Raw genomic sequence first — 25706 nt, forward strand, 5'->3', positions numbered from 1 at the left:
CGAAAACTTCTTAAGCTGAAATCAACTTCAGCAAACTCTAAGGAAACAAAATCAATGTGTAAAAATCAATAGCATTCCTATGCACCAAGAGCCAAATCAGGAATGAACTCCCATTCACAACTGCCACAAAAAATACAATAAAATGTCTAGGAACACAATTAGGGAAGTTAAAGATCTCTGCAAGTATAACTATAAACAACTGCTCAAAGACATCAGCGAGGACACTTAAAAAATAGAAAAATATTCCATGCTGACGGATAGGAAGAGTGAATACTGTTAAAATGGTCATACTGCCCAAAGCAATTTACAGATTCAATGCTTTTCCTATTTAACCACCATTTTTCAAAGAACAAAAGGAAACTATTTTAAAATTCATATGGAATCAAAAAAGAGCCCAAATAGCCAAGGTAATCCTAGGCAAAAAAGAACAAAGCTGGAGGCATCACGCTATCTGACTTCCAAGCTATACTATAGGGCTATAGTAACCAAAAACAGTATGGTACTAGTACAAAAACAGACACATAAGCCAATGGGACAGAATAGAGAGCCCAGAAACAATGCCACGCTCCTACAACCATTGAGAAGATCAACCCCAAAACACGTAATTGTCAGATTCACCACAAGGCTGAAATGAAGGAAAAAATGTTAAGTGCAGCCAGAAAGAAAGGTCGGGCACATGTATCCCAGATCTTAAACTGTGTGCTGTGTGTCTGTATACACACACACACACACACACACACACACACACACACACCATGCAATGGGGAAAAGATTCTCTATTCAGTAATAACTGGCTAGATGTATGCATAAGATTGAAAGTGAACCCCTTCCTTAAGCCATATACAAAATTTAACTCAAGATGAATTAAAGACATAAATGTAAGAGCCAGAAGCACAAAAACCCTGGAAGACAACCTAGGCAATACCATTCAGGACACAGGGATGGGCAAAGATTTCATGACATGACAAAGACACTAAAAGCAATTGCAACAAAAGCAAAAATTAACAAATGGGATCTAATTAAACTAAAGAGCTTCTGCACGGCAAAGAAACCATCAACAGAGGAAACAGATAACCTAAAGAATGGGAGAAAATTTTTGCAAACTATACATCTGACAAAGTTCTAATATTCAGCATCTATAAGGCATAATCATATGAAAAAAAGTTCAACATCACTGATCATTAGAGAAATGCAAATCAAAACCACAATGAGATACCATCTAACGCCAGTCAGAATGACTACTATTAAAAAGTAAAAAAATAACAGATGCTGGCGAGGTTGTGGAGAAGAAGGAATGTTTCACAATGCTACCGGGAGTGTAAATTAGTTCAGCCATCATGGAAGATAGCATGCTGATTCCTCAAAGACCTAAAGACAGAAATACCATTCAAGCCAGCAATCCCATTACTGGGAACATACCCAGAGGAATATAAATCATTCTACTGTAAAGACACATGCACACATATGTTCACTGCAGCACTGTTCACTACAGCAAAGACATGGAACCAACCTAAATGCCCATCAATGAGAGACTGGATAAAGAAAATGTGGTGTATGGATACCGTGGAATACTATGCAGCCATAACAAAGAATGAGATTATGTCCTTTGCAGGGACACGGATGGAACTGGAGACCATTATTCTTAGCAAACTAACACAGGAACAGAAAACCAAATACTGCATGTTCTCACTTGTAAGTGGGAGCTACAGATGAGAACACATGGACACAGAGGGGAACATCACATACTAGGGCCTTTCAGAGAGCGGAGGATGGGAGGAGGGAGAGAATCGGGAAAAATAACTAACGGATAGCAGGCTTAATACCTGAGTGATAAAATAACCTGCAGAACAAACCCCATGACACAAGTTTACCTACATAACAAACCTGTACTTGTACCTCTGAACTTAAAATGAAACTTTTTAAAAAAGGAAAAATAAATACTTGTGTTAGCAGACAAAGGCTTCAAAATGACTAACATATTAAAAGCAATGGAAGAAAAATAGAGAAAATGGATTATCAAGTATTAAAACAAAAAACTTAGAATATAAAAACGATCATCTGAACATTCTAGAGCTTCAAAATACAATATATGAAATATAGGAATTCATTAATAGGTTTAATAGCAGATAAGGCACAGCCAAAAAACAGAATTAGCAAACTTACACACAGAAAAATTGCTATACTAACTGAAACAGAAAGAAATTCTGAACAACAAAACAGCACACATTAGATGGAATGCAAATGGTCTAACATATATGCAACTGGAGACCAGAGGACAGAAAAGAAAATTAGAAGCAGTATCTGAATCAATAAAGGATGAGAAGTTTTCAAAATTTTAAGATATCAACCTACAGATTTAAGAAGCTCCATAAACATCAAGCAGAACAAACACAAAAACCACATCTAGGTACACTATAAACAAACTACAAAAATCAAACAGACAGAATCTTTACAACAGTCAGAGAATAAAGAACATATCTTGTCTTTCAGAAGAACATTAGTAAGAATCAAAAATGATGACTTCCTAGGAGAAACTATGAAAGCCTACTAAGTACTGGCAAAAAAAAAACCTAGCAGTATGTAATTCTACATAAAGCAAAAATTATCCTCCAAAATGTGAAGAGTAACTAATGACATTCTCAGACAAACTAAAAGCTGGGAGAATCTAACAGTAATAGATCCTATTTCAAGAAAGATAAGATGTTCCTTAGGATGAAGGAAACTGATTCTAGATGGAAATATGTATATGCAAGCAATGAATAGCTTTAGAAATAGTAGCTACATGGGTAAATACAAAAGACTGTTTAATAATAACAATGCTCTGCAAGGTTTATAACATATAAGGGTGAAAACAATAAGACATAAAAGCAATAGCAAAAATAGGAGGCAAGTAAATGGATTTAAACTGTTTTTAAGGATTTCCCATTTTGGAGGGACATGGTGGAAGAACTAATTAAAGGCACACTTTTGAAGGTCACATTGTGTTAATTTCTAAAGTAATCACTAAATAATGTTATTAAAAGTTGAAAAAAGTAAACAAAGTTGATAAAATGGAATATATACAGTAATGAGCTGTATGATGACATTTTGGTCAATGATGGACTGCATATACAATGATGGTCCCATAGATCAGGAGTCCCCAACCCCCAGGTCATGGAACGGTACCAGTCCATGGCCTGTTATGAACCAGTCCACACAGCAGGAGGTGAACAGTGGGCGAACGGGTGACCAAAGCTTTATCTGTATTTACAGGCGCTCCCCATCACTCACGTCACTGCCTGAGCTCTGCCTCTTGTCAGAGCAGCAGCAGCATTAGACTGTCATAGAAACACAAAGCCTATTGTGAACCACGCATATGAGAGTTGTGTACTCTTTATGAGAATCTAATGCTTGATGATCTGAGGTAGTGGTGAGGCGGTGGCGCTGAGGCAGTAATGGTAGCACTGGGGAGTGGCTGCAAATACAGATTAACATTAGGAGAGGTTTGATTGCACAGAGACCATAATAAATCGATTGCATTCAGATTCATATCAAAACCCTATCACAGTGAATGGCAAGTGACAAGCTTTATATTGGCAAGTGAGTTGAGATACTCCAATTGTACAGTTGCATCTGGTGGCAGGCTTTAAGTCAGAATCAGACACTTACTTTAGTCCACACATGGCCCACCCATTTTTTTATTTACCACTTCTGTCCATGCCTCTTTTGCCTCTTCCCCGAACTGTGTACTTGTCTCAGTCACAGTTTTGGTAAGTCTACAAGCTAACCCTAGCCAAAATGAGTAAAATCCAAATATCACCAGAGAGCTTCTTTGAAAAGGGGGAAAGACCCAATGTTGAGACAGTAGAAGACTCTAAGACTGCCAACAAAAAGAAAACTGCACCTAAAATACCAAGAGTCCTACTTAAATTGCAGGTTCATTGCAACAGGTGATTCACATTCTCCAAGTCTGCTTTGTATGATATGTGGCAACCCAGCTAGCCAATGAAGCCATGAAAGCTTCAAAACTTCTTCACCACATAGAAACCAAGCGCCCTGCATTAAAAGATAAGCCTCTGGAGTTTCCAAAAGAAAAAATTGTGAACACAAAGAACAGAAGCAATTATTGAAGGCCACAACTTAAAATGCATTTGCATTGAGAGCAGGCAACATTCTTGGTGGCTAGCCACATTGCTAAATTTAAAGAGTCCTTTAAAGAGTTGATCCTGCCTACTGCTAAGCACATTTGTCATGAACTTTTAGGAGTGGCTGTAGTTCAAAGAGTGGCACATGTTCCTCTTTCAGCTAACACCGTAACTAGATGAATTGACGAAATCACAGAAGATACTGAGGCACATTAGAGAGAATTAATGAGTCAATATGGCATCTAATCCAAGTTGACAAGTCTACTAAGTACTTAACAAGGCAACAATGCTTGTTTTTGTGTGATAGTTTTCAGAAAGATGTGCATGAGGATATGTTATGTGCACTTTTCTTGCCAACCAACACCACAGCTGCACAGCTATTCAAGTCTCTGAATGGTCATTTTGTGTCAGTATATGCATGGATGGAGCAGCTGCCATGACTGGACAGCTTTCTGGTTTCACTACTTGGATCCAAGAGGTCACTTCTGAATGTGACACAGTGTCATCCATAAAGAAATGCCGGCTAGCCAAAGAGTGTCACCTGAACTTAATGTCTTGCAGGATGTGATTAAAATTATCAACCACATTAAACTGCATTCCCTTAATTCATGTCTGTTCACGCAGCTCTATGGCAACTTCTGAGATTGGTCTCAGCTTTCAAAAGAATTTGAGCTTTACTTCCCAACCATAAAAGACTTCTGAACTGGGAAGAAATGGATATGCGACCCATTTGTGAATAAATCAGGTGAATCAACTTTGTTCATGCTAGAAGAGAATCAACTGCTAGAGATCACAAATGATTGTGGCCTTATAAAAGTATGTTTGAGACAACTTCACATCTCCATAAATTCCAGATTAAAGTCACGAGGAAATATCCTGAGATTGCCACAAAAGCACTGAAAACTCTGCTTTCATTTCCAACATCCTACCTTTATGAAGTAGGATTTTCTGCAGTGACAGCAGCCGAAATGAGATTATGGAGTAAACGGGACATGAGCAATATATTTCGGGTGTCACTGTCTCTCATCACTCCCAGGTGGGACCATATAGTTGCAGGAAAACAAGCTCAGGGCTCCCACTGAGTCTACATTATGGTGAGTTGTATAAATATTTCATTTTATATTACAATGTAGTAATAACAGAAATTAAATATGCAATAAATACAATGTGCTTGAATCATCCTGAAACCATGCCCCCAACCCCAAGTCTGAAGAAAAATTGTCTTCCATGAAACTGGTCCCTGGTGTCAAAAAGGTTGGGGACCACTGCCATAGATTATAGATTTTTTATTTTTTTTATTTATTGTTCAGAGACAAGGTCTTGTTATGCTGTCCACACTGAACTCAAACTCCTGGGTTCAAGCAATCCTTCCACCCCAGCCTCCTGAGTAACTGGGACTATAGGTGCCTAACATTGTGCCTGGCTAAGATTTTAATACTGTATTTTTACCATATCTTTTCTATGTTTACATATATTTAGATATACAAATACCATTATGTTATAATAGCCAGTTCACTAACATGCTGTTCAGGTTTGTAGCCTAGAAGCAACAGGCCATATCATATATCCTAGGTGTGTTATGGGCTATACCATCTACATGTGAGTGAGTACACTCTATAATGCTCACACAATGATGAAATCAACTAATAACACATTTATCAGAATGTATTCCTGTTGTTAAGTGATGCCTGATTATACTTAGAGGGGCACAAGGAAATCCTTTTTGTTGAGTGAAATATTCAATGCCTTAATCTGGTGGTGCTCCACAGGTGTATACATAAAAGAATTCATTGAGTTATATAATGAAGATCTGTGTACTGCACTGTTTTGTGCATTATACATATTACAAAAAAGAATAAAATCTACATGTAATTTCCAGAGAAGGAAAACTAAGCTGAAAATTTTTCCAAATAGAATCCAACACATCTCTCAGAATTTAATGGCTGATAACTACTTTTGAATTATACTCCATAATGTATATTAGATATTCAATAATTATTAAACGTACATGAATAACTACAATTTTCTGTAGGATAAAAAAATATCTAATTCTCATAAAAGTAACACTTGACAATTGTTTTCTCTTTACTTTTTACAAATAACTGGCATTTTAAAATTTCTGTGTATATATTTTTAATCAATACAGCCAGGAAAAAACTGGGTTTTGCAAGAAGTATATGTACATCAATATATGGATGAAAACATTATATACATATATCAAACAATTAGTAGATTGCTATTTTGTGGGATTTCAAAAATAACATGCTTCCAAGAAAACATTTCTTGAACTAGAGAATGATCAATTGGATTACAAGCAATAGAGGAAAGTCAACCTTTTTAAACGTAGTCAGATACATAAACAGGAACTTCACCAACATTCTTGTTTAATGCTAAGCATCCTAATGTCAGGTAGATATTATTCTTTCTTAACAAAGGAAGAATATGAAACACAGACAAGAACAACTTGTGTACAGTCACAGAGTTAGTCTTCAAAATAAAGATGTATAAAATCATCATTGGATAACTGCCCAATAATCTTTCAATAGATTATTTACTTCATGGACGTAAATGTCATTTTCAGTAACAGACTTATGCATGACAAATATGATATGAGATCCAAGAACTATATGCTTGTTGAAACCACAACAGGATGAAATAATAAAACAAAAAATATGGTCACCTTAATTGTGCTCAACTATAAGTTTGATTGACAAAAGAATTTTCTAGTGTTTAATATGATTACAGCCTAGAGAAAAAGGCATTTCAAATAGATAAAAGCTTTAAAAATCTATCATACACTATAATGTCGGATTTTTCATATACTATAAAAGCTGGCAAAATTATGTCTTTTAATACTAAAGATAACCAATTCCATTTTAACAGCTGATTTTATTTTTTAAAGTTTGATATTTAATAAATTATTCTTCAAGGTAGGCACTGTTGCCAATCAACTCGAGAGATGTCAAGGTTAAAAATGAGGAAGGCTGCACATAAATGTTTGCTTAAGGCACACTAAAATAACAGCATAGATATAGTTAGTAATGAAAGAAAAGACTACACTATGAAAATTTTGGAAAATGAAAAGCAACTTAAGTGGTCACCAACTTAAGTGACAGAAAAAAAGCTGGACAAAAGCTAACAGTGTGAGAAAGGCCTAGAAGCAAGTTCATTTACCCCACAAACTCTAGAAATAAGGGTACAAATTATCTTTTAAAGAGCAAAGGCAGGGAGGACTGAAAAAATGCTGTTTGAGAGTCTATATAAGTAACAGCCCCTACATGACTCCTCTCACTTCCCCTCCCCTACAGCCAATCACTGTGAGAACTGGAGATTTACTACCTGAAGAAAATGAAGGACTCTGTAATCAGGAGCATCATGTACAGTTGATTGATTTATACTGTGCTGATTGTACAGGCAGATTGTACTGCCTGTATTGTATAGACAGAGCCTGCATAATACGAAAAAGTCTACACAGTGAATAGGTAAGTCCTCTCCAATCCCTTCCTCTCACTCAGCTCTAAGAACACTGGCAGTGAGGCTCTACAAACTCAAGACCTATGGAACTATATGGTTTTGAAAATTGTGTAAATGAATAAGCTAATTACATGTACATACATACACTTATAAAACATACATAAATCAAATTTAAAAGATAGATGTGTGTGTGTCATATATATACACACATACTTTTTTTTTTAGAGTATGGCACACCTGAATAAATAATTTAAATAACGAACACAAAGAGCAAATAATAAAAATTAAATCTGTCTTTCGTCATCTCTTACTCCTTAAATATGGTAGCTACCCCTTGAGAAGCAAAGGAGACATTTCTGGAATGAAATTTCTGGGTATCTATGAAAGTAGGAACATGGGTATGGTAAGTGATGAGGAAGAGGCAAACTGGACATCTCCACCAGGACGTCATATTGGCAGACTGTATTTTCCCAATAAGCCCACAGCAACATTTCTGATCCCACATGATGATCCTCCATTTTTTATCAAGATGCAGTCTATTTCCCTTCCCCTAACTCTGTGACAGCCTTGACAAACAGAACATGGAAAAATAACATTATATGACTTCCAGGGCCAGATTGGAAAGGCAACATGGCTACAGTCTGGCTCTCTCTCTAAAGATGCTCACCCTTAGAAACCAGCCACTGTGCTGTGAAGAAGTTCAGGACATAAAGAGGTCATATACAGGTGCCTCAGCCTCAGCTTTCAGGTAACAACCATGTACATGAATAAGCCTTCAAATGATTCTAGCCTCCAGCCTTTGTCTTCCAGCTGAGGCCTGACACATAATGGAGCAAAATTAAGCCGTGTGTGTGTGTGTGTGTGTGTGTGTGTGTGTGTGTGTGAGAGAGAATCTCTGACTCATAGAATCCCTGAGGACAATACATGGTTATTTTATGCCACTAAGTTTTAGGGTTATTTCTTATGCAGTCACAGTAACTAAAATAGGCTGGTTCTTCCAGCCCTTCCTTATTCATCATACAGGATAATGTTAATCAGCTGCACCAAAGTAAGAGTCAAGTCAAAAATTAGGGGGAAAAAATCCTCATAGACTAAAGAAATCAATCCATGTAGTACAGACACTATACATTTTAAAGTATTTAATGGAAATATATTTAGTGAGTTGACAATGAATTTATGGCATGAGAGGGACAATACCCTCCACAGGTTGGCTACAATAAATAAATGATTATACCAAAGCCACAGTGAAAATAGGACTTGACACTGAAACAATGCAAGCCAACACAAACCTAGTGATAACAGGTTTATCACTGCTATGTCCACAGCAGAGTAAACGCAAGATCTAGTGAAGTTATATCAACTCCTTCATTATATCAATTTCCCTCAGAAAATACAGAAACAGCTTTGATGAGATAACTACCAGATGGAAAAAAACAGGCTTTGGCAACATGAACATTTCACCTGTGGTGCAAAAATCTTTCACAAAAAGCAATGACTCCAATGGTTGACTTTACAAATCAATGATTGGTACCCTCCAAAGGAAACTGACTAGTTCTTCTTGGTGAACAGAGAAATGCTGGTGAACCTGGCAGCTGCCCACAGAGGATTTCTGAGACTTAAGGGTACTAAGTGGACACAAGAAAACAAACACCAGAGCTCTCAAATCCCCAATTAGTTTGCAGGCTACCACATACCACTCCACAGGTTGTAAAGTATGTAACTAGAGATTTATTCACATAGATTAAAAGATAAATAATCCAAAAGTACAAAGCAACTCTTTTGGTTTGAATGGCTTGGGTTCAAATACCCAGAGGAATAAATATACTACATATCCAACAATTTTTCATAAATATTGTTCCTCTTAAGTTTTTTGATGACCTGAGATAATGGTAGCTCTAGCACCACAGAATGGTAAACTTACTTATCATTCTAGGTAATATATTCAGCTCTATTGAAACTGCCAGCTAAATATATGTAATACATATTTTTTAAATATAAGTATAGAAAAATATATGCCTTTCTAAAAGAGTAACTAGACAGCACATTGATTACTACATTGAAAAACACAGCATACTACTGTCAACTAAAGTGCTCCACAGAAAATTATGCCAGCTGGGAAAGATACCAAACCTTTTTACAATATTTTGAAACACATTCAAAACTATAGTTAAAATGAAAACTAAATATTAGCTATATTTAAGCTAAGACAAAAGTTATTAAGTTTATGTCTTTTCCAAAAAAGAATTCTAATATGTGAATAATAGAGAAAAAAGGCTTATGTTCTTATATCAACTATCTCATATGTGAAAGTTTCTATTAAGTAGACATTTGTATGAAGTAGAATTCTCTCCATTTTATATTATCTCTGTTTGGCAACCTATATTCCACCTACATATTAACAGATAACAGAATACAAAAGACATCAAAAGTTTAGCTTTTTAGAAAAGCTTACTGAATCTGTTGGGTATTTTAGATAATCTTGAAGGTATTTTCAATGATAATGATGCAACATTCACTCCTCTGTAGCCCCTTTTTCAATGTGAAATAGCTTGGAATTTGAGATACATTCATAATCCTGCTATATTTAAGCTTACACTAGTAAATAAGAAAGATTCATATTTTATATTACTTAAAGATTTCAAAGTACAGAAATACCCAAGTAGAACAGCAGAAAACATCCTGGAGAATTTGGAAATACCAAAACAACCTGAAGAATAAGCAACTCCAGTTGGAATACAGACTGCATGTATTATTATTTTCATAATGTTAAATTTAGGGATGTGATAATGGTACTGTGGTAATTATGAGCTTCTTAGGATGCTAAAGCACTTACTTTCAAAAGGTACAGGGGGAAAAAAAAACATCATGTAGAGAGAAAGAAACATAAACCAAACATGCAAAATGTTAACACTGGGTCAATCTAGGTAAAGGGTATATGAGTATTCATTATAATATTATTTTACCTTTTCTATAGGTTGAAGATTTTTTAAATAAAAAGGGAGAATACATTTTTATATGTACCAAGATATGTACAAGAATCTTCATAGCCATATTATTTGGTAAAAGCCCAAAGTGGAAACAAATCCAAATATACACCAACAAACTGGACAAGCAAATAGTAAGTGAAAGGATAAGTAAACTGTAGTATACTCATACAAAAGGGTACTGCAGAGCAGTAACAATGAGCTAACTACTGTTAACACACCAAATGGGTAAAACTCACAAATAACAATGAGCAAAGCCAGACACAAACAGGATGAAAAAATATTTGTTAAATAAATATTTCAGACAACAGATAAGATCTGGGCCGTCATTTATCTTTGTTTAGCAGAAATTTTGCTCACAGACACTACAAGTAAAGTTACCATGAAAATGTATAAACTATTTAAAAGAACCAATTTTTTTCAGGCACCTCAAGCACACTTATGAAAACTACACACATACTATGGATCTGCTCTACTAATCATAATGCACACTGTTGGTTTCTCAACAATGTCCAGTGAACAACACTTTTTAAAAAGACCCAATTTGAAGGAGGGCATGCACCTAATATAATCCTTTCCCAAAAGACTTTCTTATTTGAACAAGACTTTTCAAATTGTACCATAATTTATTAATCCTATAGTTTACACATATATCTAAATACAGACTTATAACCAGAGATTATTTTTTAAAAGACACAAAATACTTACATTGACTTTGAAAGCTTGTACAGTGTTATCCAGAAGAAGGATGTTGCAAACCACTTCTGTATGCTGTCTGTCTCGGGCCAACTCTGATGCTCGTACATTGTAGGTTCTGCCAGCAGGCAATCGGAAACGAGAGGTCATTACTGTCCACACGAGGTCTAAGTGGAAAAAAAATTTACTAAATGAAAGGTTGGTAGAAGATACAATGTAGTTTTAAAGGCAAAGTTATTATATATTTTTCAATTAAAACTTAGGTGGAAAACAGTTATAAATTTTGAAACACCAGAATAAGAATTGTAGGTATAATTTAGATATACATACTTCATCATCAAACTAAAGTTACCACCTGCTTTGAAGCAGAGCTCTTTTTTTTTGAACTGCTCCATCCAGAAGATTTAATACATAAAGTTTTTGAGGAAATCATATTCCAATTCAAAATATGTAAACTTTGGAGTAGCCAAAAGGGGCGGGAGGATTATGCTACCTCAGTAAGTTGGGTATTACTCACTGATGGAAATATTTTAAAACACTGTAGAATGACAGCAGGAGGAAAAATTTAACGTTGGCAGGCCCTTCCCTTTCTTAAAAAACTTAAGGTGTTGGGGAAACACAGAAGTTTAAAAAACAAAACAAAACAATACTTTCCATTTTAACCATCCTCAAAATTCAACCTAATAATATTACTACTATTCCAAAGAAAACAAAAACAAAATAGAAAAGGCGAGCAATCTTCACTTCTGAATTTTTAACCTAAGAGGTAAAAAGTAGATGGCCTATAAAAGAACAGAAATCACGGTGATATGAGCAATACTAGATGTTTAAAGACAATGAATCTGTAGGTTCAAAGTTCTAAAAGCAAATTATTTGAAAAACTGATTATACCTAGAAAATTAACATTCACGTAAGAGAAAAATAAACTCTAAAACATTCAAACATTTAAGGATTCAAACTTTAAAACACATAAAACTTCTGCCTTAAAGGCAATTAGGTAAAGGAAATACACTAAACTGGAACAAAAACTAGTATTTAGGACATTGAATATGAGTAAGCAATAAGTAATAAGCAGAATGAACAATGAGTAAGCAAAATATAATAAAAAATAGTATTTAAAATCAGTGGTAATAATTGAAGCAGATTTCTTATAGATTATTCATTTCAAAAGATTAAAGCTCAAAGTAAAAGCCAATGTTATATAAATATAAAAATAATATAGGGGAAAAAAGTCTTAGTAGGTTCACAAGCAGCACTAGCCAAGTAAAATTCCACAATTAAAAGACAGTGATTAGGCTGGGTGAGGTGGCTCATGCCTATAATCCCAACAATTTAGGAGGTGGGAGGATTGCTTCAGCACAGGAGTATGAGACCAGCCTGGATAACATAGGGAGGCCCTGTTTCTACAAAAAAGAATGTTTTAAAAAATAGCTGGGCATGGCAGCATTTTCTTAGAGAAACTCTGTCTCTAAGAAACTAAAAAGACAGTGATTGGCGAAGTGGGGGTGGGGTACATGGCCCAGCTATAATGCTGTCTCCCAGAAACTCTCCTCACATATAGCAATACAGGCAGGTGGAAAGTACAAAAATGGAAAGAGATATTTCATGGAAACATTAATCAATAGAAAGAGAAGTAACTATATTAATATCAGATAAAGTAGACTTGAGAACAAATAAAATTCACAAGAACAGGTAAGGCAAAATTACATAATGATAAAATGGTCAAGCCAACAATACATTACCAATCCTAAATGTGGATGTACCAACCAACAGAGCTGCAAAAATATGGGAAACAAAAACTGTAGAACTGAAATAAAGGAAGATAAATCCCACAATTATAGGAGAGCTCAACTCCCCTTTCTCAATAATTGATATAACTAGATAAATTAGCAAGAATATAAGAGAACTTAACAACCACCAATAGGAGCTAATAATGAATATTTATCGAATATTCTTGCAAAGACAACAGAATATACATTATTTTTAAACATCTACTGAACATTTCAAGAGACCATATCTTAGGCTAAAAACAAATCTAAATATTTAAATAATTGAAATTATGCAAAATATATTACCCAAGAACAATGATATCAAACTAGAAACCAACAGAAAGTTAACAGAAAAATCTCCAGACATGTAGAAACTCAACAAGAGTCTACGTAATCCATTAGACAAAGGTAATCTTAAGGGAAATCAAGATACACTGATTGAATAAAAATGAAAACACAACATATCAAAATTTGTGAGATATGATTAAAGCAGTGCTGACAGAAGTCTACAGCAACATATGCATACAACAGAAAACAGGAAATGTCTCAAATCAGTAATCTAACCGCCCTCCCCAAGAACCTAGACAAAGAGCCAAATGAACTCATAGCAAACAGAAGGAAAGAAATAACAAAGAACAGAAATCAATGAAATTAAAGACAATAAAAATAGAGAAAATCTATAGGGGAAAGAAAGCTAGTTCTTTAAAGGATCAATAAACATAATAAAACTCTAGCAAGCCTAACAAAGAGAAAGAAAACACAACTTGCTAACATTAGGAATGAAACAGAGGATAATATACAGACTTCGCATACATTGAAATGGTAACACTACAAGCAACTTATACATAAATTTGACATAAAACGGACTAATTCCATGAAAGGCACAAACTGCCAAAATTCAGCCAATATGAAACAGATAATTTAAACAGCCCAAAAATTATTCTAAAAATCGAATTCATAATTCTAAAACTCCCCCAAAAGAATATTCAGACACAGAGGGTTTCCTGGGAAAATCTACCTAACATTTAAAGAAAAATTAACACAATTTCTAGGTGATCTCTTCCAGAAAGTAGGATAGAAAGGACTTCTCAAATCATTCTATGCAGCCAATTTTCTCTAGATGGAAAAAGCAGACAAAAACGTAAAGAAAACTATAAACCAATATTCCTCATGAATACAGACACAAAAATCCTTAACAAAATACAAGAAACCAGAATTTGGCAATATGTAAAAAGAATTACATACCATGTATCAAGGGGGATTTTACTTCAAAGATGCAACAAGATTCACCCAATAATTTAACAATCAATCAATATAATCCATCTTATTAACAGACTAAGAAAGAAAAATCATATGACCTTTCAATCAGTGCAGAAAAGCATTTGACAAAATTCACCACCCATTCATGATAAAAATTCTTAGAAAACTAGAAATAAAGGGATCTTCTTCAACATAATAAAGAGCATCTAAAAAAAAAATCTACAGCTAACATCATACTTAATGGTTAAAGCCTGAATGTTTTCCCTTATAATCAGGAATAAGGCAAGGAAGGATACCTGCTCCAACCACTCATATGCAAGGTAATGCTGGAAGTCCTAGCCTATGCTGCGAGGTTAAAAAAAGGAGGAAAGAAAGAAAGAGAGAAAGAAAGAAAAACAGAAAAAGCATAAAGAAATAAACAAAACTGGCCCTATTTGCAGATGACATAATGTCTGTATAGAAAATCCCAAGGAATCTACAAAAGCACTCCTAGAACTAGTAAGCTCAGCAAGGTCCACCAATGCATCAACATAAAAAAATCGATTGTATTTGTATATGCTAGCAATAAATATGAGGAGTCAAATTTAAAATACAGTGTCATTTGCAACTGCTAAACTTAAAAACAAAATACTTAGGTATAAATCTAACAAAACACACACAGAACTTCTTTGCTAAAAATGACAAAATACTGATAAAAAAAATCAAAGAAAATCTAAATAAATGGAGAGACATAACTATGTTCAACGATGGGAACACTCAAACTAGTAAACATGTCAATTCTTTCCAAACAGGCATACACGTTTAATGTAATTTCTATCACAATCCCAGTACTTTTTTTATAGATAATTTTATTCTAAAATTAACATGGAAGGCCAGGCACAGTGGCTCACGCCTGTAATCCCAGCACTTTGGGAGGCCTAGGCAGGCAGATCACTTGAGGCCAGGAGTTCTAGACCAACCTGGCCAACTCGGGGAAATCTCATCTGCTAAAAATACAAAAATTAGTCAGGCATGGTGGTGCACATTTGTAATCCCAGCTAGGGAGGCTGAGGCAGGAGAATCACTTGAACCTGGGAGGTGGAGAGTGCAGTGAGCCAAGATCGTGCCACTGTACTCCAGCTTGGGTGACAGAGTGAGACCCTATCTCGAATTTTAAAAATAATAAATTAATATTGAAAGACAAAGGAATCATTGTAGCAAAAACAATTTTGTAAAGACTAAAGTGGGAGTAACTATACTGCCACTCCCAAAGAAAAATAAACTGGAAATCCCTCTCCCAGATTTTATGATTATGTACCTACAGTTATCAAGACTGTGTGCTAATAACAGAAGAAGAGACACCGAGATCAATGGAACAAAACAAGAGTTACCACACAAGTACAGCCAACTGATTTTTAACAAAGGTACAAAAACAATTCAACAGAGAAAGGATGGCCTTTTAAACAAACAGTGCCAGGCCAGTCAGAAATCCACATACAAAATGAAAAATGAACCTCAAACTAAACCTCACACCTTAGGCAAAAAACTCCCTGACTCAGATTTAAATGTAAAGCCTAAACTGTAACTTTTAGAAGAAAACAATATGAGAAAATCTTAGGGACCTAGGTTTGGTGAAGTGTTCTTAGATATAACATCAAAAGCATGATTCATAAAACAAAAAAAAAAACAAAAACAAAAAAAAAAATTGGACCAAATTGGATATTTCATCAAAATTTAAAACTTACAGACTATAAAAAAAGAATCTGTAAAACATTTATCTGACAATGGACTAGTACTCAGAACATGTAATAAACTCTCAAAACTCAACAGTTAAAAAAAATCAAATAATTCAATTATAAAATGGGCAAAAAACATACGAACAGGATATTCAGATGGTCATTAAGCATATGAAAGGATGTTCAATATAAGCCATTTGGGAAATGTAAATTAAGACCATTATGAGATTCTATGATATACCTATTTAACAGCCAAAATAAAAAAAATAGTGGCATTTTGGTAAAGATGCTGAGAAACTGGATCTCTAACAAAATCCTGAAACAAATACATACAATTGAAATATCCTACTGCAAGTGGGAGGTAGAAGAATGTTAAAAATAATGATTGCATCCTCTTAGAATTGAAAGAACATATGAGAACAAAAGCTCTTTAAAGCAATCTGGAGGAATGAAGTCATTATGCACTTTTCCTTTAATAAGGTATTATCTCCCTTTCTCCCAAAAAGAATATCATATTGACTCATAAATTTTTGTTCTATTGTAACTTCTATATGTAACTTAAGAAAATGAAGAAAAATCTGTATAAAATTACTTTCATAATGGTCAAAGAACAAATTTTTATTTTGCAAACTAGATCACTGGAGAAGTCTAAAGTTTTCTGAATGGCATTTTTCTTGACCAGAAAATAATTACATTAAAAGCATGATCAACTCCCGATTTTATGAAGTGAAGAGACAGGAAAAGAAAACCAGCACCTGAAGCTAACCTACCGACTTAGCTTTAACCTCTTTTCCTTCTTTTCAGTTTTCTGTGTTTCCTGGGGCAATGTTTTGGAATTACAAACCCCACGATATTCTTTCAGTTCCAAGAAGAGTGAATTCTGGGGTGAAAGAGGTGCTTAAATTAGGCAAACTTCTTAGAAACATGAGAATCTGTAAGTTTAATTATTTCAAATTTGCTGAGAGAGGTAGCAGACTTATAGCCAGATAGATACAAAGGTAATTCTTCATACTCCCAACCTAAAGTATAATAACTAAATTACATGTCTAGTATTTCCCTTTTAAATAGCCAACTTTAAAATGAAAAATTTGCCATTACTCGTATGTCCTATTTCTAAGAATTCTTAACAAGGCTTATCATTAATTGAAGTGTTTTCTTTTTAAATGTTCTACTAATTTGCTTGATAACTTTGGATCTGATAGTCTTTCAATTACTAATACTAAAATATTTCCAATACTAAGAAGCAGTCCTCATTGAAATAATCACTGTTTATTACTTTTCTGCATTTCACTTATGGAGATTAAAAAATAGCTGAGACAAAAATGAGAATCAGTAGTTTGAACTTTGCTACTACAATCTCTACAGACCAATAGAGGAACATTAAGTCATCCTAGTTTCCAATTATCTGAAGCTGAAAAATAACATTCAGATGTTCCTAACAACTTCACCTGCCATAACCACTATGAAAGGTGACTGTACAGAGCTACATTTTGGTTATCTCCTGGGTGTTATAAGGTTTATTACTGCATCAGAGAGAAGCCAAGGAGGAGCCATCAAACAATACATCCAATAAAGCATTTGTTAACTATCAACAGTATCTTTTCCATCCTTCACGTCCTGACAACCAGCACTCCTCCCAACCTGCTTTTCTGTCTCATACTCCACTAGCTATGGCTGTGAATTAATTAGTCTAACATTATAAGCTGATTCTTTGAAAATGAATAAACAGTAGTTAATAAAACAATATATCTGGAGAACCTACCTGAATACAGTATAATCTATCCAAATCAATATAGACCTAAAGATTATGTGAGTTATCTAATCGGCTCTTGATTTCTCCATTAAACTAACAAAATATTTTTAGTTACCAAGATACCAAATATATTCCCACTTCTTGCCACATTTTCTTTTTATTTCACAATGCAATAATTCTTAATTTCTGGAGAATTCACTACTTAACAATTCTCTCTTTGGGAAAGAATATGCTAAATCTTCATGTTTTAGAAGGGGAAAGAAGGTCAAATAAAATTATCCAACACATCTTTCTTTTTCCATTTGAAAGCTGTTGCAGCTGGCTAGGCGCGGTGGTTCATGCCCGTGGAGGCCAAGGCGGTTGGATCACCTGAGGTCAGGAGTTCGAGACCAGCCTGACCAACGTGGTGAAACCCTGTCTCTACTGAAAACACAAAAACTAGCCAGGTGTGGTGGCGGGTGCCTATAATCCCAGCTACTCAGGAGACTGAGGCAGGAGAATCGTTTGAACCTGGAAGGTGGAGGCTGAAGTGAGCTGAGATCATACCATTGCACTACAGCCTGGGAGACAAGCGCAAAACTCTGTCTCAAAAAAAAAAAAGGTGTTGCAGTAAAATTGATATATATGTATAAACAGCTGCTGACAGTAGGATAGAGCCCATTTCTTTTAAAAAAAAAGATTATAAATTATAATCTATGAAAATGTTTATCCCTTTAAATATATTTAATGCACCTATACAATTGTAAATATTCTACAAGTTTGAAAATCAAGATAAATCTACTTTTTATATTCAAAAAGGATATAAAAAGTTATATACGTTATATTGAGTGAAAAGAGATGAACATAAATGATGATGTTCAAACTATAAAAGATGTGGACAAATATAGAAAAAGAAGCACTTAGGCAAATGCACACTGGTGAATTAAAATTTGGGGATACAATTTTTTCATATTTAAAACTCCATTAATGTTAATATAATCTCTTTTGTTTAATAAAAATATGCATGTTGTTTCTGACCTTCTTTTAACTTCAAAGGCCAAATGGTAAAAACTTAATTTATTTTTTCCATTACCATAAATACAGATTAAAGAGTTTAGGCCACAAAAGACAAATGACATGACCATATACAGCAGCAGCAAGAAAGCACAAGAAAGATGGACTAAATGTGGCAGAGAGTGGAGGAAAGGGATCAGCTGGATCTTCTTGGTCTGATAAAGGACATCTATGAAAAACATATTTAACATCGCATTTAATGGCAAAAAACTGAACACTTTTCATCTAATAACAGGAACAAAACAAAGATGTCCATCCACTTTTACCACTTCTAAAATAATTCTGAAAAAAGACACAGTAGGGGATTAAATCTACCTGATTTCAAGACTTATTATAAAGCTAGCAAAACCAAGACACTGTCATACAAGCATGAAGATAAGACAAACAGATTAATGGAACCAAACAGTCCAGAATAATACCCTCACATATATATGGACAACGTAACTTTGACAAAGGTAGAAAGGGAATTCAGTGGACAGTGGGTAATCTTTTCTTCAACACTCTTTTGACTTCATCAAAATTAAACTATCTGCTGTTCAAAAGACACTGTTGAGAGAATGAAAAGACAAGCCAGAGACTGGGAAAAAAATCTGCAAAAGCATATAGGACTTGCATCTAAAATATATAAAGAACTCTCAAAACTAAATAAAAAGGAAACATCCCAATCAAAAAAACAGGCAAAAGATCTAAACAGATACTTCACCAAAGAAGATATATGGATGTTCAATAACCATACAAAAAGATGCTCAACATCGTTGAGTCATGAGGCTCAGGCAAATTAAAACCGTGAGATATCACTACATACCTATTAGAATGGCAAAACACACACACACACACACACACACACACACACAAAACAGTGACATACCAAATGCTGGGAATGATCTCTACAGAAAATACATCTCTCATTCATCACTGGTGGTAATATAAAATGTTACAACCATGTTGGAAAACAGTTGGCACTTTCTTACAAAATTGAACATATTCCCACTTTATGAGACATCCACTGCATTCCTAGGTAACAAATGTACAGGTCCACATAAAGATCTGTATACGAATGTTTTAATATATCCCAAAACTGGAAATAAGCATCTATTAATAGGTGAATTGATTTATTCATATGTGATATTTATTGACCTGTAGTGTATCAATAAAATGAAATACTAGTAATAAAATAGAACTATTCATACATGCAACAACATAGACAAATCTCAAAATAATTACGATGAGAGAAACAAGCTAGACCAAAAAAAAAAAAAAAAAAAAAAGAGTATATACTGTATGATTCCATTTATACAAAATTCTACAAAATGCAAACAAAGCTTTAGTGATAGACAGCAGATCAGCAGTTCCCTGGAATTGAGAGTCCAGTGGAGGATGTGTGGGAGAAGGGATTATATCAAGGCACAAGAAAACTTTCAGGAGTAATGGAAATGTTCATTATTTTTATTGTAGTGGTGGTTTCGTGGATGTATACATATGTCGAAAAGATGGTGGGAGCGGCAGGCCGTCTAGAGCAGCCACTGCCATCATGCTGGCTACAGTAGGGAGGCCAGAGAAGTGGCAGCAGGAGGGGATGTAGCAGCAGGAGGGGATGTGGGAGCAGCCATGGGTCTCTTGTGCCCTGCGTCCCTGAGGCAGCCACTGTTCCACCCTGACCCTTGCATGGCCAGGTAAGACCTGTTTCCAGGCCCAGAGCCTCCACGGCAGCCTCAATCTTGCTCCCCGCTGTACCCCAGGGGTCCACGGGCACCCTGACAAAGGTGCAGCTAGGATTCGCAAAGCCAGCCCCAACTGTAGGGATTGCCCAGGGTTTGCCCAGCCGTAGTGCCACCTGAACCTTGTCCCCACACCTCCCCCGCCCCCCAGTCACTACGATGGGAGTGGGTGAGTCACCCACTAGTGAGGGAGCAGCAGTGTCGGGCACAAAGGGGTAGGGATAGAGGGCCCCAAAGCAGAACTGGGCCCAGGGCAGTGCCTTGCTCCATAGAGCCAGTGGAAGCCAGAAGCAGGCAGAAGCCCCGCTCTCCCAGGCATGGATGCTGCTGCCAAAGTTGCAGCTGGCACCCCCTTGCTCTTGCAGGCTCAGGTGTCTCCTCCCACTGTCCAGCCTCTCCCTGTTGTCAGCACTGGCTCCAATCATGGAGCAAAGTTAAGGCTGAGCCCTAGTGCTGCCACAACCCAGCCAGGTGTGTGCACACTAAGGCAGTGTTGACATGACAGCCCCCTGCCACCTTGGCCCCCTCCGGACTTTGGGCACCAACGAGCACAGGAGAAAGGCCGAGGAAGAGCTGGGGGCAGCTGGGCACTGGCCTGCAGGCGTCCCTTGGCACAGCCTGGGTGCCATAAACAATGGCAGGAATCAGGCTTTTGGGTGGAAGGGGCCAGGTCTCCTATAGAGCCCCACCTTCAAGGCACAGAGAGCCTGAAGCCTGGGGGCTGAGCTGCCCATCCCATGGACCAGAGTGAAAACTTATGGTACCTTTTCCAGGCCACCCATGGCCACCCATGAACCAATCAGCAAGAACTTCCCTGAGGCCCATAAAAGCCCTGGACTCAGCCAGACTCCAGGAGATGATGCAACGATCAACTGCAGAGAAGAGCTGCCCACCAAGGGTCTCCTCTCTGATCAGAGCTGAGGAGACAACAGGACAACCAGCTGTGGAGAAGAACTACCCTCTCTCCTGAGAGCTGAAGAAACAATGGGATGGCCAGCTGCAGAGTACAGCTACCCTTTTTTCTGTGAGCTGAACACTCATCAGGACATCCTGACTACAGAGAGGAGCTGCTCACTGCAGGCATCCTCTGAGCTGTTGTATTACTCAATAAAGCTCCTCTTTGTCTTGCTTACCCTCCATTTGTCTGCATACCTCACTTCCTGAACACAGGACAAGAACTCAGGACCTGCTGAATGCAGGCTTCAAAGAGCTGTAACACAAACAGGACTGAAACACACCCCTTGCCTGTCACATTGCAGGTGAAGGAGGACAGAAGAGAGAAGGAGAGAAGAGCTGCAGCCCTGGAAGGCCCAGACCTAGAAACTCCCCAAGCCAGGGCTGTGACACCCTCTTTGAGGCTCTGTGACTAGTGGCATCTCCAAGCTTCCAGGTGCCACACTACATTCCCCAGTGTCAGCTGCGAAAACTGCTCATGGTATGCCTGATCCAGCTGCAGCCTTGCAGGGAGCCAGTGCTCATGCTGACATCTGGAGCTGCACATGCTGCTGCAGCCAGCGAACCTGGCTATGCACAGTGGCCAGACCCCAGCTCACTCACAGATGCCTCCCTGCCCCCCCATCTGGCTTGCCCTTGGCAGGTGTGGGATCCAGGCTGGTAGCGGGAGCCGAGAGCAGCCTGCCATGCCAAGTGGATGGAAAAAGCCTAGCAGGCCAGAACAAAACTCAGGCAAATGTGCCACTGACCACAGAGGTTTCCAGCTGGCTAAGCAAATCCGAAGGATCCTGTAACAAAAATATCAAGTACTATACTCTAAACATATGTCACTTATTATATGCTATTTTACTTCAATAAAGCTGTTAAAAAATCTGGCCAGGCACGGTGGCTCAAACCTATAATCTGGCCAGGCACAGTGGCTCAGCACTTTGGGAGGCTGAGGTGGGCAGATAGCTTGAGCCCAGAGGTTCAACACCAGACTGGACAACATGGCAAAACCCCAACTCTACAAAAATAAAAAACAAAAATTAGTTAGCTATGGTGGCATGCATCTGTAATCCCAGCTGAGGTAGGATGATCACTTGAACCCCGGAGTTCAAGGCTGCCATGAGTTATTATGAAGCCACTGCATTCCAGCGTGCGTGAAGAGTGAGACTATCTCACACACACACACACACACACATACACACAACTAAAAATGAAACAAATTATATGGCCAAATCACCTAAGAAGCAAAATAAAAAAAAAAAAAAAAAAATGGAATTTTGATGTTCTGGTTCACAATCTCCTGGTTATCCTCAAGATTAGTTTAATATGGCAAAAGGCATACTTGGGCAATTTTTCTTCATTATGTTAATAAAGTGTAGCTTATTTCTTTCACTGATGGTAAATATTCGTGTGAATTAAAAATTTTAATATTAGCTTTTAACCTTAGATGTTGTGACAGTTCAGACATGCATTGCATTGTTCTATAGATTATAGCTACAAAACCTGTTACTAAGGAAAGAATGGTGATAACCAGTTGTATGTTTATTCTAGTTAGCCTCTCTCTGCCTCACATGCTTCACTGAAATGGACAAATAATAATAGCACCCAGCTCAAAGGGCTTTGTAGCTACTACGAAATACAGGTACTGCACTAAGCTAAAACACAAAATGACTAATCTTCAAGTGGATCAATTTACCCCTAAGAATAATTTATACGCTGATAAGTGGTTCTATACATTCTAGCTCAAATATAAAAGAAACCACTTTATAATGTTTTCAATTTAGAAATCCTTGTGAAATAAAAGGACACAGTTTAAAAATGACATCTCGACTTCCATAATCATAAATCAAACCTTCTACCACTGTCAATAGAAGAGAACTATTAGAAGAAAACATAGGCTAAAGGCTTCATGGCATTGGATTTAGCAATAATTTCTTTATATGACTCCAACAACATGAGCAACAGAAGAAAAAACAGATAAATTGGACTTCAACAAAATTAAAACCATTTGTGTGTCAAAGGACACCATCAAGAAAGTGATTTTAAAAACCATATTATAGAAGAAAAATTTTGCTGATCATATATCAGATGAACCGAATGTCTAGAATGTATAATTAACTCCTATAACTCAACCAAAAACCAAACAATCCAATTTAAAAAAGACAATAGTGTTTCTCCTAAGAAGATAGGCAAGTGGCCAACATGCACATGAAAAGATGCTCAATATCACTAAAAATTAGGGAAATGTATACTGAAACCACAATGAGATACTCATCTCACACCCATTTGGGTGGTTACTACAAAAAAAAAAAAAAGGAAAATAACTGTTGGCAAGGATAGGGAGAAACTGGAAAAGTACACTGTTGGTGGGAGTGTAAATGTTGCAACCACTGCAGTAAACAATAGAGTGGTTCCTCAAAAAATGAAAAATTGAATTATCTATGATCCAGCAATTTCACTTCTGGGAATATATACCCAAAAGAATTGAAAGCTGAGTCTCAAAGAGAAATGTTGGTACACCCATTTCACAGCAACATTATTCATAATAACCAAAAGATGGAAGCAAACCAAGTATCCATTGAGGAGATAAGCAAAATGTGGTATATCGATACAATGGATATCTTCCATTTTTAATCTATCACAGACTATGCCAGATTGTATTTTAACAAAACTGGCAGCAACAATATTTCTACAATTTTGCCACTATACCAAGAGGTGGAGTCTATGTACCTTCCACCATTAATGTGGGTAGACCTTTCCAGCTACCCCTCAGTGAATAAGAGGATAGCAGAAATGACACAGTGACTTCTGAGGCTAGGTCATAAAAGGAGATACAATTTTTACTGGGTTTGTCTGGGGATACTTATCCCTGGAATCCAGCCACCCATCTCCAAGGAAGCCCAGGCCATGTGTGGAAAGGAACTGAGATTCTCAGTCCTCAGCTCTGGCAGAATCTCTGCTCACAGCCAGCACTAATTTGCCAGATAGTGAGTGGAGCAGCTTCAGTTGAGCCACTACAGCTGACTGCAATGAGAAGAGAAAAGTCTTTCTTGCCAAGTCCTGCCCAAATTATAGACTCATGAACAAAATTAATTACTGTTATTGTTTTAAATCATTAAGTTTTGGGATGGTTACACAGCAGTAGGTAACTAGAACACAGACAAATATAGTATATTTGCAAATACAATAAAGGTGACTAGAAAACAAAATTTAAGATACAAAAAATACAAGCCATAATTTTTTATTATTAAGCAAAAGGTAAAGTCTCTCTCAATTGTTATAAAATACTAATACTACAGTCCACAGATGATCTGTTGAGTAGCACTGTTCTAGGCTATACGAAAGGAGAGGTGTAATTTGACAAGAGTGGCATTAAAAATCTAAGAAATATAGCAAGAAAAGAAAGGTGTTCAACTAGGCAAGCATTTTAAAAATGTTTGCAATCTATTACACTAAATCAACTCTGCTTGAGAGTAAAGGTATCCTGATTAAATACCATGAAGACAAATGGATCAATCTATCCACATGGGAGTGCTTAAACTGCAGAATCTTACACCCATCTCTCCCTTACTTGGATTTCATACACACCACGAAAACTTCTGATTGCTCTCTCTCTCTCATACACACCATGAAAGCTCTGATCGCTCACACATGTGCACTCACTCACATACACACACACATACACAGCAAACATGGCAATATTTTAACAACTCTTGAGTCTCAGTGGTAAGTATATAAGTGTTCATTATATGCATCATTCTTTTAACTTTTCTGTGTTTGAAAGTTTTCATAATAAGCGGAGAAAAATAATTTAAAAACAAAAATTTCATGAAACAGGCATGGATACTATTTACATTAATAATCTATGAAAATGGAACCCAAAATAATATACAGTATATAACAGTATATTTAACAACTCTATGCCATTAATGTGACCTGAAACCAGTATATTACCAGTTAATAAAGCTTGTATATACCTCTTAGTCATACAGCTTTTAAGAATAACCTGTATCAGCATTTCTCTCACTTAAGTGTGCATTTCTCTCATTTGAGAAGCTTTTGAAAAAAGCTATTGAAAATAGCTTTTGAAAATAGCAGAAAAGAACCATCACTCCTGTAACCCTGTTGAATTCCTTACTCACAGAGCCTGTAAATAATAAAATGGTAACTGACTTATGCTACTAAATGTTGGCATGATTATGCTGCAATAATAACTTA

General features: G+C 36.4%; 1 protein-coding gene and 1 long non-coding RNA gene across 3 annotated transcripts in view; one reads left to right on the forward strand and one right to left on the reverse strand.

The window, feature by feature from the left end:
• The window catches only part of PTPN4 (protein tyrosine phosphatase non-receptor type 4), a 219813-nt gene that overhangs the window by 170561 nt on the left and 23546 nt on the right, over positions 1-25706 (reverse strand). For both annotated transcript variants that reach the window (XM_032250629.1, XM_032250628.1), the window contains exon 2: positions 11291-11445. Coding sequence is in view for 1 of the 2 variants with exons in the window: in XM_032250628.1 (XP_032106519.1) it covers positions 11291-11428 (138 nt within the window). In the remaining variant the exon portion in view is untranslated. The remainder of the gene's footprint in view (positions 1-11290; positions 11446-25706) is intronic.
• LOC116531741 lies at positions 443-4296 on the forward strand. The gene is made up of 3 exons (XR_004260559.1): positions 443-878; positions 2696-2702; positions 4285-4296. It is a non-coding gene; the product is annotated as an uncharacterized LOC116531741 (long non-coding RNA).

This window comes from Sapajus apella, unplaced genomic scaffold (genome assembly GCF_009761245.1).
Source record: "Sapajus apella isolate SASKATOON/1434 unplaced genomic scaffold, GSC_monkey_1.0 scaffold72, whole genome shotgun sequence".
Taxonomy (NCBI): Eukaryota; Metazoa; Chordata; class Mammalia; order Primates; family Cebidae; genus Sapajus; species Sapajus apella.